This window comes from Lampris incognitus, chromosome 2 (genome assembly GCF_029633865.1).
Source record: "Lampris incognitus isolate fLamInc1 chromosome 2, fLamInc1.hap2, whole genome shotgun sequence".
NCBI lineage: Eukaryota > Metazoa > Chordata > Actinopteri > Lampriformes > Lampridae > Lampris > Lampris incognitus.
In genome coordinates this window covers 136,132,952-136,153,387 of record NC_079212.1, presented here as the reverse complement: position 1 = coordinate 136,153,387, position 20,436 = coordinate 136,132,952, and the positions used below count along the sequence as shown (strand labels likewise).

At 42.0% G+C, this 20,436-nt stretch overlaps 1 protein-coding gene across 11 annotated transcripts in view; it reads right to left on the bottom strand.

The window, feature by feature from the left end:
- The window catches only part of cadpsa (Ca2+-dependent activator protein for secretion a), a 190,148-nt gene that overhangs the window by 34,895 nt on the left and 134,817 nt on the right, over positions 1-20,436 (bottom strand). For 3 of the 11 annotated variants that reach the window (XM_056275128.1, XM_056275130.1, XM_056275134.1), the window contains 3 exons: positions 13,700-13,806; positions 10,273-10,429; positions 4,998-5,139 (listed from right to left, as the gene is read on the bottom strand). In XM_056275128.1, coding sequence (XP_056131103.1) covers positions 4,998-5,139; positions 10,273-10,429; positions 13,700-13,806 — 406 coding nt within the window. Of the gene's footprint in view, positions 1-2,583; positions 2,734-4,997; positions 5,140-10,272; positions 10,430-12,125; positions 12,135-13,533; positions 13,564-13,699; positions 13,807-19,717; positions 19,739-20,436 lie in introns of all 11 variants that reach the window. The other 8 variants (XM_056275124.1, XM_056275126.1, XM_056275131.1 and 5 more) reach the window with 8 other exon arrangements.

The following is a 20,436-nucleotide window of genomic DNA, read 5'->3' as shown; positions in this document are numbered from 1 at the left end:
GTTCATCAGCTTTTTTGATTTCATTTCAATTTTGCCAAGTTATTCCAGGACTCAATCTCACAGACTAAACGTTCATATAAGACTTATTCGCATTTCCCAAAATACGTTGAACGTGAACGTTCTGTCACGATCTGGCGATGCTTGTCAACAACATATCAAGTGTTCGGCACTATACGAGTGCTATTAGAGACATGTACTATATCATCAGCATATTAACTCTGAAAACAAGCGTTTCCACGATTTTGGCAGCCAGTAAAGTTAATATGACAAATGTTCATCTGGTCACAGCAACGTGTATTTGTTCAATGGTGCTGAACTGTAAACAAGCAGCCTACATGACACAAAAACGCAAGGAATCACATTGTGTTGTTGGCTAACTACAGGCGAGGCTGTTTTGGAGGAAATGGAAATTCGCTGCATGAACACAGCGTATGCAGATGATCATGACTAACAAGTGTTCTCCCAGATCCTTACCCTAATCTTCACACCAAACCCATATTCAAATATAACCATTTTCAACTTTATACCTACATTTACCCAACCAAACTTTTTTTTGGGGGGGGGCCTTTTTCCCCCCAGTTGCACCTGGACAATTACCCAGCTCTCTGAGCCGTCCCGGTCGCTGCTCCACCCCCCTCTGCCGATCTGTGGAGGGCTGCAGACTAACACGTCTCCTCTGATATATGTGGCATTGCCAGCCGCTTCTTTTCACCTGACAGTGAGAAGTTTCCCCAGGGGGACGTAGCGAATGGGAGGATCACATTATGGCTTGTTTGCATATGACGCGCGAACTGTAGGTGGAGGGCAGGAAGTGATTTTCTGCATAGGAAGCACTATCACAAACTCTCAAAATGCCGGCTGCTCACATCGATTAAACCGAGAAACTACGAGGAGTGTTTATCGAGTACCAAAAATGGTTGTTCGTAAGGGGTGGAAATACAAGAAATTGACCGAAAACGCCGGAAAAAGTGGCTTGCGAACCGTTGTCTGCGGTCGGGAGGTGCGCGTGTGTGTGCGGTGACCTCTTCGTCAAAGGTAAAGCCATGTTATGTGGCTGTGTTTATGTAGCTTAACTGTTTCCTTACTTTAGAACGCTAAACTTGTTTTTCTTTGCTTTGTTGGCGTTTGCTTTTCACTTACTGCCCTCCATCTAAATCTCACGCGTCATCAGAATCACGTGACTGCAAACAAACTACCCCCCCCCCCGAACAGGCACCCCGACCGACCAGAGGAGGCGCTAGTGCAGCAACCAGGACACATACCCACATCCGGCCTCCCACCCGCAGACACGGTCGACTGTGTCTGTAAGGACGCCCGACCAAGCCGGAGGTAACACGGTGATTCGAACCGGCGATCCCCGTGTTGGTAGGCAACGGAATAGACCGCCACACCACCCGGACGCCCCCCAACCAAACTTCTGATATGTTGTTAAAACGCGTCATAGGCATGTGACAAAACGTTTCCGGTCAAACTATTTTGGAAACCGCAGCTCATTGGCAGCCATCATTTCTTGATAACTGCAAATAACCCGTACATGAACGTTTTGTCTGTGAGGCTATGTCAGTTTTCCGAGTTATGTTCTGGTATCTTTCTGCTTTGTGGTCCATGTACATGCGGAGGAAGGAAAGTGGGATGCGGTTACAACTCCCTTTTCTATCCACCAGCCCCATGCTGTGACGTTGGCATGAACAAGGCTTGAGCTTTCCATGGAGCAGAGTTCCTGGATACCGGCAGCACATTTCTGGATTTACGCGCGTTATTCGATATTAATTTCCGGTGCTGACTCAGTGCTACGAGCACTTATTTTGCAAAGAGAGTTTCGATTATTTCCAACCTACCCAGATGCAAAATAAACAAGTCTAACATCTCTTTTTTTTCTTACTGGCAGTGAACTGAGTTAATCGCAGAAATGTGCCGATGGCAGTACAGCTCTCGGCTCGTTGCGGTGAAAAATCTGATAGTCGGTGTCACCGGCGGAATATCCACAGGATCACAGGTTTGAACCGCCTAACAAGCGTTGCACTCTGTGGGATGCCGAGTGCATACTGGGAAGGGAAGGGGTTTTACACGTTTTCATGCCGTTGTCACTGTAGAAAATGTTGCACTTCATAGGTCATGTATTAAGTGTGTTGTGAGGTGTGCAGAGAGTGCTTCTAATCACTCAACCTAAACATAACCTGGCTATTACATTAGCGCTCTAGTACGAAACAGGCTCATGTGCACATGTGCTTTGTAATATTTAAGATCATTGCTCGAGCCAGTGAAGTCATATGTCAACTGACAAATAATAAAATAATATTTCATATGATCTTATATTCCATTAAGGTAGTTGGTTCTTTGTAATGTCACTAACTGCACATGTAACACTTGACATAAATTATGAATATGAATCCTTGGTAACTATTTTTCTGACCAGATAAGAAGTTCCCAACGTTAAGTTTTGGATGCAAACCATACTTGATGTATCCGGCTGTGTTTCTCTCGGAGAAGCTGGGAACGTGTTTAAGGGTCATGTGGAATAGATGCCACATTCATGCCAAGGACAATTGTGCATGTCTCGGGCTCTACCAGACAAATACACACTCTGAGTCATGACTAGCTGCCATCCAGTTGGGCGTAGAAAAGCTGGGCATGTGTGGGAGGTTAACACTTGGCACTGTTAGATTTGGTACTTTAGGCATTTGGAGGTTGACATTTGGTAGGTTGACATTGGGGAGATTACTTGTTATACTCCTGTGGAGAAGACAAATAGAGAGGAGAGGAAAGAGATGAATGAAAAAGTGTAATGCACATGGGATTTAAACCAATATTCTGGTGCCTTTTAATAAATGAAATACAGATATGGATTTGATTATGAAAATGCCATGTTCAATTTTTTTTCTTACTTGGCAACTGCATCCAATATCTGATCATTTTAATGAAAAATAAACTATCACAGTGGGGGGAAAAAAATTAAAATTTGAGGATATCAACAATTAGGACTAGCTGAATATGTACATAAATAATTCCTTCAAGTGCACTGGTCGGATAAGACATGGAGCAAAACACACGACTCATTGCCTCAGTCATACATAGAGAAGTACTCGCCTTACCTAAGCAGAAAAATAACCAATTATTAGACATATTCGAAATAGCTGAAATCGTTTCATAATGTAGCAACATAAAACAGTTATTTCAACGTGTGCTCAGGTGCGTTATACTGGGTCAAAACTTCAAATGTATCTCTTCCTCCAACACTATTTCAATGGATCGTTGCATCGCTGTGAAAACAAATATGGAATAAAAAGTCTATGTTTAGTTATTATAAATATTTGTATGAGTTTTTTATATCATAATTATTATAATTATTGTTATTATTGATCATTGCTGCTGTTGTTATTGTTATTTCTATTACATATCTGATAAAGAGACATGCATTAACGTTCATGCTTAAAGTCATTGTAACCTTGCAAGTACAGAAGTTATGACAAAATGTGAACATAACTCTACTGGCAGCACCTTCTAGCATCTTTTTGATGTCCGTTCAAGAAGACAACACATCTAAGTACATCAAGCACCTGAAATTGAAGTAATGATGCAATTTTTTTTAAAAAAGAAAGAAAAAAAGTTCCATGTCCGGGGTATGTATGTTTGAATAGGTGGTCTCCAGCTTTGTTGTTTTTACCTATGGATCATATTGTGATTCAACAACTTGAGAGTTTATGTAACCGCAAGCTGGGAGAGAAATGAGCTCGATGTTTGACCGTAAGTGCTATAAAAGAGCGAGGCAGTAATCGCTGAAGATCATCCTTTTATTTTTTATTATGGATTCCCCCTCCCCTTTTTTTCTCCCCAATTGTATCCAGCCAATTACCCCACTCTTCCGAGCCATCCCGGTCGCTGCTCCACCCCCTCTGCCAATCCAGGGAGGGCTGCAGACTACCACATGCCTCCTCCGATACATGTGGAGTCACCAGCCGCTTCTTTTCACCTGACAGTGAGGAGTTTCACCAGGGGGACGTAGCATGTGGGAGGATCTTGCCACTCCCCCCAGTTCCCCCTCCCCCTTGAACAAGCACCCCGACCGACCAGAGGAGGCACTAGTGCAGCAACCAGGACACATTCCCACATCCAGCTTCCCACCCGCAGACACGGCCAATTGTGTGTGAAGGGACGCCCGACCAAGCTGGAGGTAACACGGGGATTCGAACCAGGATCCCTGTGTTGGTAGGCAAGAGAATAGACCGCTACGCTACCCGGCTCCCTAAGATCAGCCTTTTATATGGATTTTTCTCAGTTCATGATTCATCTCTGGAGTTGCACCAATCCTGCAATCCTGAATATTTACATGCGACCAAATGTCCTTTTGATGCTTCCCATCACTGGCATACACAAATGTATTGTGTTTTCTTGACAACAGCAGCCACGCATGTAAGATCAATACAGTAGAGTTTGGAGAGGAGCGTGTTTGTTGTTGCTAATAAGCAGACCAAGCTTTTAAAAGATCTTGATCAACCACTACCACATTATCAATAGCTAAAACTCAGGTTCAACCATGCTTTATGTCTGGCAGAGAGCAAGGTGCTGACACAACAGCACTGTTAACTTACTGAATGGCTTCTTTTTTTTTTTAGATTTGGAGTGGTCAAACACAACTGCAATCACCACTATCACCAGAATCACAATAGGAGCCAGTAAGTTAAACAAGAACATAATCTCCAGGATTGTAGCTTCAAAGTCTTATAAAATGCATAAAAGCAGATTTTTTCATAGCTTCGCTAAAAAGATGCAGCTTTTCTGCTGCTTGGCGTTTCTGTTTTCTATTGTAGAAAAATCCATTGTAGCCTACTCTAGGCAAGTAAGGCCTACTGCACTTGATTTGGGCCATTATAACTGGGGGGAAACAGCCATGTGCCAAATATATTAACCAATCTGCAAAGGGAAAATTGGCACATGCCTAAAAACACTACTAAAATGAAAAATGACAGTGCTGGTGAAGACAGTTGATGTGTCCTTACTTGACGGGTTCCCAGGACTCTCTTTCAAAGCCTCTATGGATGGACTGAGCGATGGAGGACTCCATTAGATCCACATATCGTACCACCAGGGGAGCGTAGAGGTCCTGCAGGTGTTTGTGGAACTTCCCATTGCACAGGTTGTCTGAGACCAGAAATGATACAGCATGCGAGAGATGAGCCACAAGTTAAGCCTGTATTAAGTGCTTTTCTGAAGTCTAATCTTCCACAAGTTTTCAAGTATTGTTCACTGGTTGCTGCTGCATGCATAAAAAAAAAATAATCTTGGTTTCATGCAGGCGTGACGGAATCATTTCAGAAGTGGGGGGGGGGCAACAATGATATATATGTGTGTGCAGGGGTGTACTGTATAGTGCTATAAGAGCGCATCGAGCACAGCTCTGTATGCATGTAGTATTTGTGGTTGTAATACAATAAAGCATGTTATTGAAGACACATGTCCGCTCCATATTTTTATTTTGTTGCAGTTAGGCAATCTCAATGTAGTCTTCTGTGTTGAGCTTAAGCGATACAATGTACCCAGTTTTGAAATCCCACTCTTTCTGCTGCCTGCCCATGGGGTAGCGGTATAATTGAAACATAAGCCAGCTAGTGCATGTGGGATTAGATACAAACAGTTCTTGTTCAGTTAGCCTAAACTAATTTCTTAGAGTGGACGGGAATGACTGAAACGTCTTTTTACAGTAAGTGTTGCAATATAGGGGCATTAGCGGGGATACAGCGATTTCTGACTTTAAAAAAAAGTGGAAAAAGGGTAAAAGTGTGTGTGTGTGTGTGTGGGGGGGAATGGCCCCCTGCCCCCCCCCATTCCGGCACCCCTAGTTTCATGTAGAGAAGGACACCTTAAAGTAAGAACAGAACAACTGCTATGGTGTAATGTTACAAAAGTTAAAGGCTGCAACAAGAAAAAATAATGTGATAAAACCTTATGACAGAAATTCTTTTAATATAAAAATAGGAGATTTTGACCTCTCGCATGGCTTTTTATCTCACACATTATCAACAAATGCTGAAAGTCAAGTTTGATGCGAATTTTTAAAAAAAAGTGAGTTTACACACGTGTTTTGTTTGCGACTGCCAAAGGAAAAGTGTTCATTCATGAACAACTGACATATAACTGTTGAAGATTTAGTTTAAACGGGCCAAATTTAATTGACACTCAGAAATGACGAATAATAATTTACACTGAGCTTCAGCACATGCAAATCAACTCTATTCAGTAGATGCATTCACTTTGTTGCTAATACAGGCTATTAGCAGGTACAACTTGGCATGCCAGTTTCTCCATTTTTTTTGTTGTTGTTTGTTTAGGCAAAATGTTGGTAGCTTGGTGTGTACATGTTAAGGTTAGTAGCTCGGGGTGCTAGCCATCAAACACATTTCTCAATCTCAGCTGCCATTCCAAACTGGTAAAAAGGCAACACTGTCAAAGACCACAGGAGATAAAATGGAGGCCAGTGTGTGCTAATGTGATGCCTCGCGGCTCCATGCAGTGTGTCTGTTTTCCTCTTTCGCACTTTCTCTCTCTTTGTCTCCCCCTGTGTGTGTCGTTGTGTTTGTCTGTGAGTCAGTTGCACACATGTGTACGTCCATATGTGTGTGTGTGTGTGTGCACGCACTTGTTTATGTGTATGCGTGCATGGCATGGGACTCAAGGTCAGTGATACATAGTAGGTGCAATGTTTGTTTTGTTTCCTGATTGCCGCTCTCCCAATTAGCCACTTGAGCGGCTGCTGCCCACTTGGATGTGCATGTCCAGGAGTGTGGATGCGGGGCTCGCCGCACTCCCAGACACCATTGCATCAGACCTCATTAACTCCTCCGACAGCGTCCGAATTTGTCGCCTGTCTGGTGCTAGGGCTATTTACTGCCTCATAAATAAAATGCTATGGGGGGGAAAAAAAATACATGACCTTCTGTGAAAAAGTGCCCCCGCGATACGGGTTTATTTAAGCGTCTGCGTGTTTTGCTTTGAGTGGTGAGGGATGTGATGCCTGTTGTGTTCTGTGTAAGTACTGGATGTGTGTTTACTGTGTGTGCTTAAAAAAACCTTTCAGTATTGTCATTGAGCTTGTACTATTTGGCTGCTGGCTTTCACTGTAATTGTAGGCATTTACTTGGGAGATGATCAATAGTAAACTACCGAATATTTAAGCAAATATATAACCTTATATATTTGTATGGATGTTGCATCAAATAACTTTTCTTGTTACAATAATGTCACAGAATTCAGCCTTGAAAGCTCAATTTAAGCTTCACTACATCCTGTTTATTTTTCTCAGCATTCGTAATTCATTCTACCAATCACCTAAATGAAAATAACTAAAATAAAATAGGCTCTTGGCACGGTCAGTATTTAAAGGGCCACACAGTATGTCTCCACTTCCATGTTTACAAGTCACAGAGTGCAGCTCTACCCCTTCTTCTGCAATTAAAAGCCAGTTTTATACCGCACAATTGACTATTCAAGAAAATCCAAAGGTGGCCAACTTGATGAGTGAACATAACAACCTATTTGCAATCGGCTCTATGCGGCTGATGAATGAGCAGACTGCAGAGAGTCTTCTCCTTGACTCCCGACTGACAAGCATTCTCCAGGGTCAATTAACGCCCTGCAGATTTAGTCAAACGCTGGCGAGAGTGAAGCATATCCCTTACAGGACCGAGGACAGCTCCCCTGCTCTCCTCGGGCAGCTACACGGCTTCATTATAGAGATAGTTGGAGCACAGCAACCAAAATGAAACCTATTTGTTCAGAGGTCCGTTTTCTTCCATGACACGCTCCTCGCTCCTTCAACATAGCAAAAAAAAAAAAAGTTCCCTATCCATGACAACATGACAAGATTAGCTGTCCTACATGTTTTACATGTAAATGTTTTTATTTCACCCAATGACTGCTGGGATAGGCTCCAGCATCCCATGACCCCAGTTGGGATAAGCGGCTTGGATAATGGATGTTTTCATTTCTTTTTCTTTATCTAAATGTATATTGATGTACATTGTGTGGGAAGATGGCAGCGCGAATTCACATTTGCGGCGGCCTCATCCAGTACTGTCCTCTTTGTCCACATCTGCGTCTAAGTTTGTTGTCGTTTGATGGCTGGGAGAGCTGGCGCTGGATTGGCTAGGAGAGCTTGGTCTGCGCTGTGTCCTGTGGGCTCAGGGACCACGGCCCTGCCCGGAGCTGTGCCCAAAGAGGTAACACCAAGGGCAGTCTGACAGGACGCGGAAGCGAGGCAGGCTAAGCTAACTGTTACCCCATGCAGAACGGCAATTCCAATAACACTGAGGGTGGTCTGGTGGTGGCCTCGCCTAGCCTTGACTGTGTTTTTAGTGTCGTCGTGTGGAGTGCGGGGAGGTGTGTCGAAGGTGTCTGGCTGGGAGAGCTAGTGTTGGATCAGCTGAGGGAGCTTGGTCTGCTGCATCCTGTGGGCCCAAGGTCCACGGCCCTGACCGGAGCTGCGCCCGAAGGGGAAACACTGAGGGCGGTCTGACAGGACGCGGAAGCGGGGCAGGCTAAGCTAACTGCTAGCCCATGCAGACCGGCAGTTCCAACAGTCATTCTGGCTGGTGTTCGTTCTCCTAAACAGTGATTTTTTTTTTGTTTATCTATATGTGTTAGTTTGGATATATGTGTTCTTGTAGTTCTTGGATATGTGTTATTGTCTTTGTGTTGCACTGCTCTGGGCTGGGGAAATGATGTTTTGTTTCATTTCATGTGCGCAAGTGCATGAAATGAAATAACAAATAAAGCGTTTCTGGTTTCTGATTCTGATTTGTGTGTGATGTGCTGTACGACTTACTGTTTCAGACCACAGAGTGTTTAACTTGGTGTGGAAAACATAACCCTGAAACACATTTAGTTCTCCATGGCCAGTGAAATGTAGACTTTGGAAAAAAGTCTGTTTGGCCCTTACACAAATACAAGCTTCATTTCATATTTTCATATTAGTTTTAATATCCACAATCCAGGAAATGGACCCGTATTGCTTGGAAATAAACAACAACACTGAATGTCCCAGTGTATATGAGAATAATTTCTTATTCACCATCAGTTACTGAAGTCCTTATCTTAATTTCCTCCTTCTTTCTCCAACGTTCAGCTGTAGGACTGAGTTTTATTTCCTGTATGCACATCTAGGCTAAATTGGCCTAGACCACAGGCCAGGCATGATTTTGTCTAATAATGGGCTTTCCATTGAAAATTGAAACTGAAAATGGAACATTAAAAATCTTCCATTTTCAGTTGGACCGTTTTCAAGGAAAATGGACGATTCTGACATCTTTTGATGGGTCAACTTCTAACACATCCAGCCCATCTCAACACAATCCAGCCTCTTATTTCCCATTGATGGATATGTTTAAGCAAAACTTAGAGGGTAATTTCATTTTTTAAAATTTTTATAATCTGGGTCCTATTCTCTTTGCCATTGTGCATATCGGCTGTGATAATTCACATGCTGGCTTCATTGCGGATATTTGCAGCATGGCACCGCCACGAAACACAGCTTTATGACGGTGCCTTATGGTGCAGTGTAACACGTGCAAGTTTTAATGAGTCCAGTTTAACCCAACTCTCTAAACCACATATTTAAATTTAAAACAAAAGTGCAAGTTTAATTATTACCCAAAATACCCAATATTATCAATAGTGGCTCGCACTGGTGAGCTATTCCCTGGTTCAACTTGTAGGAATGACCAGCCTATTATTACTGTAGGTAGTAGTAATTATTGATGAAGTACCCAGCCAGTACAATTGAAAAGTCATAGATAAGGGGAATCATGTACACAGCCTAACCGAGGCACTAGGATTTTATTTTACTGTTGTCGTTGAAAGGATAGGTTTAAGGCTCATGTTCAGCCGCCCCGTAAGATGCATTTGTAAAGACAGCAGTGGTCCTGTGTCCACAATCTCCAAACTGATGCCAGTGAGTAAAATAATACCACACTCAATATGCATGATGGCCAAATCTATGAAAATAAGCCCCAGGCTGCAGAAAAAGAGAATTACCCTTTCAGAAAAAAAAACAAACACGCTGTATGCCAAAATTATATCTTAGTGTTTTCGATTAAGAGGTCAACTGTTTGTTTTTCTCTCGACCAGCTATGGTGCCACTGTTTTGACTGAAAAATCTGACAATGAGACATCTATTCCAAGAGCATGTACCAGGTACAGACATTGCTTAAAATCAGTTTTTGCACGTTAATCCATTTACAAGGAGTTGCACATGATCTATAATGATGATTTCCCACTCACAGTCCATTCTCAGGAAGTCGTTGAGCAGCTGGAAGAGAGGGAAGCTGTCCCAGCTGTCAGGTGGCTGCACCTCGAGAGCGGCATCCATGTCCACAGAGTAGAGCGACAGGAAGGTCTCTGCATGCTCCACCATCAGGTCTGACCACCATGCAAAGGCCTTCAGACGAGAGAAGAAGAGATAGGTGGGGAGAGACGGGGGGGGGGGGGTATGGGAGCGAAACAGGGGGTGTGGATGGTTGGGGAGGCATGATTTCAAGGACAGATGGATCAACAGAAGAGTTGGGAAAAAAGGCAGTAATTAGACAAACAGAGGATGAGTTTGCATTTTTCCAACCGGCATCTATATAAGCAAATAACTAAAAAAAAAAAGTACAATTCTGGTTGGGTAAAAAGTTGGGGGAAAGGGAGAAGGTAACTCTACTGCTCTATAGCAAGGCTCTTGCCCTCTTGATTTTCTCAACAGGAGATTAAGCTGTCGCTTCAAAGACCTCACTGGGCAATCTCAGGAGGGTGACACTTCACAACTTGAAGCGGAAAATCACAACTCTCTGGCACAGAAAAATTGCACGCTTTTCTGTCGGCCCAGAGAGGACACAACAGCAGCTCCTTGATGATTGTCGCAAGGAGCCACTTAAACACACACCCACGGCTTCTTCACTAAGTCAATCAAAAAAAAAGAAAAAAAGAAAAGGAGTAAGCTGTGCACAGTGATATCTCCCTGTTGAATAGATGCAGTAGAGTGACTGTTGGGAAATGGGGGGTCCACTCTCATGCACATCAAGAAAACACTTTCTTTCCCATGCATCTCCATTCTTGCTGTGGCCCTTCTAAGAGGACCACTAAGGATTCATGGTATTTGCTCATTCACATCAAGTTGTCAATGCTGCAATGTGAATGTACCCATGGGCAAGGGGCAGGGGGGGCGGGGGGGGGGGGCTCATGCACTTAGGGCTTGGCATATGTGCCATGGGAGCTCTTCTAGTCTCAGTTAGTTGATATATGGGATAGCTGGCATGAGCTGTAACCAGCATCAGAATAACATGGGTTAAAACTTAAAACAAATGTGGTTGTGAACCTTGAATAATTGTTGAGACTTGGCTGAAAGCTGTCTGCACAATAACGGACATTCGTATCATGGCCAAGTTGTATCAGCAGTGATCTACAGTGAACACCACCACGCTTAGGGGGCCGATTTGATTGCATTGTGAATTTAAGGTTTTGAGACCAATTGTTCCATATTGAAAAAGCCGAGATGCAAAAAGATGTATCTAATGCTGGTTTGGCTGGTCCGCTAGTGTGCTCACATTGTTTGGGAATACCTGAATGCATTTAAAATGACAGCAAATGAGAGAGCTGAATCTTTTCAGCTCCGGGTTTGGGGGTGGGGTGGGGTGGGGGTAAAGGGACATTTCTCCTGTACCTAAATAACACCTTCTCCAAGTGTGCAAGACTTGGCAGAAAAGATAGAGTAATGCACCACTAACCAAACGGGACCAGGGCCAGCTCAGATGATATGAAACAGGTAGAAAGGTCGGGGTATTTGGGAAAGATGCTGTTGGCTTGGGAGATTAGGGTAGGTTAATGAGTTGACCACACAGAGACATTGCCAAAGTGCTTGTCAAGGAGTGCCTGATCACCAGAGGCGACACGGTTGCTAGCTCGGGAGCTAACAAACACTTTCACAAGCACTTAATCAGCAGAATGAGCACAAACTGAAAGGGGCATTAAACCATCGTTGAGATGGGAAAGTTAAATGACCCCCCTACAGAAACAGATGTATTGTTAAGTGCATGCACAGGATTTTCAGGGGGAAATATTGGGGTTTATGCCACCAGAATTATTCAGCCACATACCTCTTTTCCCTGTTCAAATATTCCCCCGTGAACCAAACAAATCATTTTAAAAGAGGCAGAAAGGGAATCAGTCAATTTTGATCAAGTATCAAATTTCATGAGTCACAGACAGAAAAAATGCAATAAAAATTATTAAAATCATACAACTTCAAGGTAAATGATAAAAAAATTTGCAATTTATGGAGAAAACTTTAAGCCAAAATAAATTTGTGAGATCCCAAAAGAGCCTGTGCAAGAAATTATGGGGTCCTGCTCTTACTGCAGTAACATCTCACTATGGCTCATCAGCTATTCTCCTGATGGAGAACAGTTGTCCTAATGTCTCCAGGATGCGGATGTGGACTTAAAGCTAGAGCTCTGATTTAAAGCGGCACCTCCATATGCTATGCCTTGTGTACTCTTTACAACTTTCTTGCAGAGACAACCATCTCGACAGGCAAAACTAAATGTGAGGCTATGATGTAGTGACCCTTTATGGAACCCCCCCCCTCCCCAAAAAAACAAAAACAAAAAACAAAGACTAATTGTAAGTGGCGTGGTGAAGGGACTTCCCTTTGATTTTTTTGATTTTGATATACTTCATTGATCCCTGTGGGGAAATTACACACCCATCCTAGCTGTGTAGCTCGGAGCAGTGGGCAGCTACCGTGCAGTGCCCGGGGACCAACTCCAGTTCGTCTTGCCATGCCTCGGTCAGGGGCACAGACAGAAGTACTAACCCTAACATGCATGTCGTTTTGATGGTGGGGGAAACCGGAGTACCCGGAGGAAACCCACCACAGACACGGGGAGAACATGCAAACTCCACACAGAGGACGACCTGGGATGAACCCCAAGGTTGGACAACCCCGGAGTTCAAACCCAGGACCTTCTTACTGTGAGGTGACAGTGCTAACCACTGCACCACCATGTCGCCCAAAATATGCCAAAATATGCTTTCAGGTGGCAACTGAGTGTAAGAGGAGAAAAAAAAAGTTTGCTTTGGTCTGTCAATCTTCGTGGACCGAACACAGTTTGAGTGAGGACCTGTAGATAGCCCATTGATAGAAAAACAAACAAAACAGCAAACAACAACTATTATCTGCAAGGCTTATGATACACCTGTTAAGCTAAGAGCAACTGTGAATGTTACTGGGAAGTAAAGTTAGCACAACATCTACAAATCTACTTCCTGAATGTCTTTTTTTTATCCAATCCATAAAGCAAACTCAAGTCTATACACGGTGAGTTAAATCAATGAGGTGTCCTTGTCCTAGATCATGCCAAAACGGTATGAAAGTATACAAATAATGAAGTGACGGTTCGCCGTGTCCAAAAGATCTTGAATTTAAGACCTTTGGACACCCGAATTCAGAGATGCAGACCAACATGCACTGTTGAGTTATGGAAGAGGAGATCAATACTATACCGCCTGTTTTCCACTGCTTGCACCTGAAGCCTGTTTAAAATAAGAGGCAAAGATAGATTCTCCTGACGTGTTAGAAGTCTTCACTATGTGTCCTAACCGACAGTTTTCGACAATGTGTTTGTGTTTCTTTGTTTGCCAGGGTACACATGCATGCTGGCACACTCACCTCAGCATGGTGCTCCTCATTTTGCTGAAGAACCTCAATCACCAGCTCAGCCAGGCGAATTGTGTCCTCCAGTTTTTTGGCAGGGGTGACTAACCGCCCTACATTCTCTGGAGCACAAAGTTCAAAGGTCAGTGCAGGCAGTGTCGAAGTTACATCAATCTATAATCATTGTTTAGTTGTTAATAAATTTAGTGTTAAAGATTACTTGGGATTAGTCACGTCACAGTATTGTTTTGATCTGTAAGTTGCATACAATTCTATCTGAAAATAAGATTTCTATCCCCACCCCCAAAAAAGGGATGACTCACTCACTCACTAATCAAATGTTAGATTTCAAGAAAGGTCCTTACTATCATTGAGTATATGGCATTAGTCCAATACTAATCAGATCAAGCTCAGATTTCATTAAAGCAACATTATGTAACTTGGGTTGAGTGGGTACGATCTCCTGCAAGTGTTTTTGTTTTCCTAGGATGGTGAAGACATAAGCCGCCCTACTCTGCCTCTGATTGGCTTTCTCTGGTATTCTTAGCCAAACTACTACTTTCGGCTGCTCCCGTAAGGGGTCGCCACAGTGGATCATTCGTTCCCATTTCTTTGGGTATTCTTACCCAAATAACAAAGGCAATGAGCATTAGCCAATCAGAGGCGGAGTAGGGCGGGTCATATCTTCACCATCTAGGGAAAAAAAATTGCTCACAGGGGCTTGTACCCGCTCAACCAACGTTACATAGTGCAAGAACAGGCATTCAGGGTGCAGAGTGGGAATGAAAGAGGCACCGTTCTTCCTATTACAAGTCAGTGTGCCCTCAAAATGATTTTGAAGCTGTTACATAATGTTGCTTTAAGATTTATTGAAAATATTGCCATGAAAAAAAGAACTCAAGACATATTTTAAATTCATGTTTTTAAAGACATATTACAAATTTTACTGTGAACTTTCCCCTTTAACAGTGAAAGCAATGTGAGGGAGCTGATGTAACAATGACCTAGAGGCATGTATGAGTCACATTTCCATCACTGCCAATAATGATGGGGTCAAGAAAAAAAAACATGGGGGTAATGAGTCAAATCAAATGGGGTGAAAACAACAGGTACATTTGACACTCATGCAATAATGTGGCGTTAACTTTATGGAAATCGCCATAGATTTTGGCTACAGTTGTTTGTTGGTTGTTGTTTGGGTCTCAGAATCAACAGGCCAGGCATGCATTTATTTTCTTGGTGGAACTGCTGCAACCGAAATCAGTTCTGAAGGCAGTCACTCTGAGAAATGAAACTACACCTCAACTCTAATGATGCTGAATAAATCATGCAATTACTTCAATTGATCTTTTACGTTATATGCTGATACTAAAGTGTTTAACATTTTCAGTGATGACAAGTCCTGTCACTTAAATGTATATCAAATAACACATAATAGGTTAACAATTATTATAGAGCTGCTCGGTATTTGGTGTGTATTACATTTAATTAATATAGAATAAAAATGACTGTTCAGTAATGTTCAGCATACTATATTGTTGGACAAACGAGAACAGATGAATTTGACTTCACAGCTATGTCAACACCATGTTCCATTCAGCAAATACTGATGTACTTTTTGCATGATCTGTCGCTGCACTGTCACACTTCGTCACAATTTAAAGCTCTTGGAGGGGGGCAATTTTCCACAAGTGTTGTGTTCATTCCTATAGATGCAATCCTGAAAATCATCGTATTTCTTTAATTTACTGACAATTAGAGCCACTGTGGAAATTACAACGGTGTTTGACAAATCCAAATCCCCAAGATCTATTCAAAATGAAACGGTGTCAATGATGCTATTCAAACAGCACCTTCTCTACTGAGAAACAGAAAAACATGGTTGTAGGATCTGGAATGATGTTGAATTGTCTGTTGGTAACAGTCTCTCACATGCTTGTTGTGCCATATGTGCTTGGTAGCCATAACAACTTTGGACCTTACACAAACTCACTTCTACTTGCTGCCTTCTTTTAGCATTTGGCTTCCATATGGAAGATGTAAAAAAATAATTGCTGGAAAGTTCTATCTGACATTAATGACTAAAATGTGCAGCTACAAATGTGTTGTTCTACTACTACTACTACGACTACTACTACTACTTTCGGCTGCTCCCATTAGGGGTCGCCACAGCAGATCATCCGTTTCCATCTCTTCCTGTCCTCTGCATCTTCCTTTGTCACACCAGACACCTGCATTTCCTCCCTCACCACATCCATAAACCTCCTCTTTGGCCTTCCTCTTTTCCTCACAGTTGTATTTACATAATCATTATAGTTGTATTAGCGTGAAATTCAGATGCCACTGCATGGCACAAGGTTTTATTTCCTGTTTCTATGATTAGTTTGCACGGACTACCACAAAATAGTGATGTATGCAATGCATTGCTAAATATTTGTATGATAAAAGCTCAGCATGGACTGTGTGCTGTTACCATTGAACACACAGCATAAGCAGAGTTTCGAGGTATACATGTGATGCTGTATTTGGTAATAGTTTTGCTATTATTGTTAACTAGCTAGCCAGGGAAGCTAGGTCAATATCATTATTTTCCTCCATTATTACTACTTGTTCTTACTATTCACACACACACACACACACACACACACACACACACACACACACACACACACACACATACCTGATCATGTGAATTATACCCACTGCCAGAGCACTTTTGGTGATGGAAAGTGGGCCATAGAAACATTTATTGTGGATCACTGGAACTTGAGGAATTCTCTATCATTTTACATGACAGAGGGATGTTTGAAAATGGGATATTTCTTGGCTCAAAAGAAGGCTTGTTAAGCTCTGGTAATGCATGTCAACTAAGGAGTATTCTAAAAAAAATCTGAAAATTGTATTTTGGATGCAAAATCTCTTGGATCCCTTCCTTTCGATAAGAATTACAATGAACACAAAAACAAGATTGGCGTAGCAATCTGGCATAGCAATTCAGCTGAAAGGTATATGATAGAGAATGCTAGGTAACTAAAGACACAGCTAAAAGAGGGGGCTATGGTGGAAAGGTATTGTTGGGGAAACTGTAAAACAGATGGGTAACCCTATAATTTACAGGCCATTAATTACGTAGTTATTGTGAAGAAATTGCATAGTAATGTGAAGACACTGCTAAGAAATAACAGCAAAGTAAAATCAATATAATGACAAGTTGTAGTAGTAGAATTAGTGGGAAGTATTGGGTAATTATTAAGTCAAATTAAAGCAGAATAAAGAGGTTTGGTCAGCAATTATATGTTATAGTGAGTGGGACAGCCAACATACAGGGTAAGACAGGTGAGTTGTTTCTTCACAATTACTACGTAATTAACGGCCCCAGCCTGAAAATTATAGGATTACCGATTCAAGTTATGCCAAGTGATTGGAGGACAAAGTAATTTATTATTCCGTCCATCCATCCATTATCCAAACCACTTATCCTGCTCTCAGGGTCACGGGGATGCTGGAGCCTATCCCTTTCCACAAACCCAAATTTGACCTTCCGAAGTGTCATCTATGTATTAAAGTTTGTGAAAGACCCCACTTTCAATTTTAATATGACATCATCACCCTTTACATCTGATCACAGGTATGTTATCTGTAGTCGGTCTAGTTTATTACTTTGTTAAAAATGCAAGTAATAATAGCAATGCTCACCCTGATAGTTTACATGGCTAAAGCAAAAGTCTGTAAAAGAGGTTGGACTAGGAGAAAATGTAAAATGGTCTGTTTGATTTCATTGATGAAAATTTACATGAACAGCCTTACAAATATTGATCTTACGTTGCGTTCACACTCAACGCAATGCACAAACATCAGCACAACGTGAATCAACGAAAATTGAAAGGTAAGAGGCGATATGGCACAACAAGCTGCTGTTTTGCCCTAAGATACTCAAAATGAGGGAAATGGTTGCTTTTTGACCCAATCGACAATTTTTCTTGTAATGGGCCAATTAGATTAAAGCATGACTACTAGAAATTCCCTCCCTATCAAAGTCAGTTGGAAACAAAGCAACTCAGTTGGAGTTCCTATTGAGTTCCATAGGTTCACTTTGAATTAGTCACTTGCTGTTGTTTTTGCTAATGACAAGACTAGATCAATACACTGTTATGATCTAGCATACATTTACTGGGAAAGACGTTGGTGGGGTAACTAGCTCACTAACGTTAACTCGGTAGCCTGAAGTCAAGAGAACATCCTGATGATGTCACCAAACTTTCTTTACATTATTCATGCTTTTTTTAAATTTTATTTTTTTAGCTTTTGTTACTGTGAACAGAGTTACACTACATTAGGCGTCACATTTGGTGTGAACACACTGTTATGCGTCATTCACACCAAAAGGCAAACACAATAAATTATAAGTTAATGGAAAGCTGTGACTAGGGAATGTGTTGCTCTGGGCTACTTTGTTACATCAGGCAGCTTTGTGGTAGGAGTTGAAAAATTGTGAACATTTATGCCACAAAGTTGCCTGAAGGCCCAGAGTGGCAGCCAGTCATTTTTGTTTGGGATCACAAGGCAGAACCCACTGTGAGCTCAAGACTGGAGAAGCCAAAGAGAAGCTCAGTATGATACTACTTTGATATCACACAAGGGCCAAGATAAGAAGAAATCCGTGTGGCGAAAGATCTGTGAAGTTGGTGAATTTTCTGGTAAGCTAGCGTTTGCTTCGAAAACACTGAGCCATTATTGCTAATGCTACATAGCTACATGTAGCAAAGTAGCATGCAGCGTTTGGTGTGTGTTCTCCCTCTGCAAAGGTAGCTTAATGCGTTTAAACTGTTTAGCTTGTGTAGTAGCGCCACCCTGCGGTAATTCACGTACAAGGTCGTTTCTTTCTTGTTTGATTCCTGTGTGGCGCGAGACGGATTTTAGCAGCCAGGCTTCCGGAAGTAAAGTCATGGTTCGTAATATGCGCCGCCATCGTCATCATCTCTTCAGTTTAAACGCCGTTCTTCTATATTCTGCTAGCTAAAGCAGCGTCTGTAAGTACAGTTCATCTGAAAATATATGTTAATATGACCAGCAGGATAATTTTTATCCGAATGAATGTCCAAGTATATATTTTACGGCAGCCGTAGCATTATGTGGCTAAGCTAGGCTAGCTTGTATCTCTATGCTACCTGACTGTGGCTAGGCTAGGCTAGCTCCACACCTCTATGCTATCTGCCTAGATACGTACCGTAACCTATTCTATGTTTGTGGTTTAATACTGTTTCATAATTCGGATGCCCTGTCTGTATCGTGCTTGCAGTTCATAAGATTCTCGGTAAACTTCATGAAAATCGATACCCTTGCCGTGGAGTTTTCTTGGCAGTGTTTATCTGGTTGGATAGTTAGCGTCATCGGCTAACGAGGCCTACACAGTGTGAATGCAGCGTTACAAACCAAAACAAACAAATCCATAATTGTCATAAACAAGAGTACCAATTTGGATGTAAACAATCCGTTACTATAAAATCATTTTGAAATTCAGTGATGCCAGAATTGGTGGATGTTCATTTTGGATTTCTATAAACTGCAAAAGTCAACTTGAGATGAAATATACAAGTGCTGACTTGGAAAGCTTTTTGGGCATCACGTGCGGAGGGAAATAATTGCTCTGACCACAATACTTTAAATATTTCATGCGTCCAAATCATTTTCACTTTACATGCAGTAATATCATACTTGTTATTACATTTAAGTCACTCTTTAAACGGTGCTGATTACGGCAGTGAGTTCCAATGGCATTATGCCACCATTGTGTATCATCTTAAAACTGGTTTCTCCTTCATTACATACAAACTTATTTATATATCAGACCTGCTAGTTTTCATTTTCTATTAAGCTATAAGAATTTTAGCCTAACATGACTGATGGGCCCAGTTTGCCCTGCATTGCATCCTTTGCAATGTGACTACAGCACATGTGTTTACTGCGATGTCAAGCCTGAATCTATACAGTGGCTCAGAGGTAGAGCTGGTTGTCTGGTACTTGGAGGTTTGCCGGTTTGATCCTCGGCTCCTCCTTGCAAAAATGTTGAGGTGTCGTCGAGCAAGACACCTAAACCCTAACTGCTCCCGATGAGCAGGCTGGCGCCTTGCATGTCTGACATAGCCATCAGTATGTGAGAGTGTGTGGGTGCATGAGTGAATGTGAGGTATTCATTGATCATAAAACGTTTTGATTGGCTGTTTTATCTACAAAAGTGCTATATAAATGCAATCCATATAATGTTCAGCCCTTAGAGAGATGGGAGAACTAAGGGAAGGCTGCATCTCTACCTTCAGAAAAGCAGTGCAAGGGAGAGAGTAAAGGGTGAGAAACACAATGCCATCACAACGTTCCTGTAACATTATTCTCTGATGCTCCTGTCACATTCAGCAGCAACATATCAGGGAGGTTGTGATATACAATACAACGTCACCTGGGTCCTTCTGCTTTGTCTGAGTTTTCTCCACTAAGAGAGAGGAGGGAAAAAAGGTTGAATGGATGGAGAGAAAGGAGGAGAGAAAAAAGGGAATGTGTCAGGAAGAAAAGCGAGAAAGGAAATTCAGTAAATAGAGCATAGGAGCTAAGGTAGAGTAAAAACTGTAGATAAAGGTAAAAATGGGCTTGATAACCAAACCCTTCAACCTTCACTTGGAACCTATGAGCCAAAATCTTCAAAGAACAATATAAGAAAAGGGGGACACTAAATAGAGAGCTGACACAAGAAGAGATGT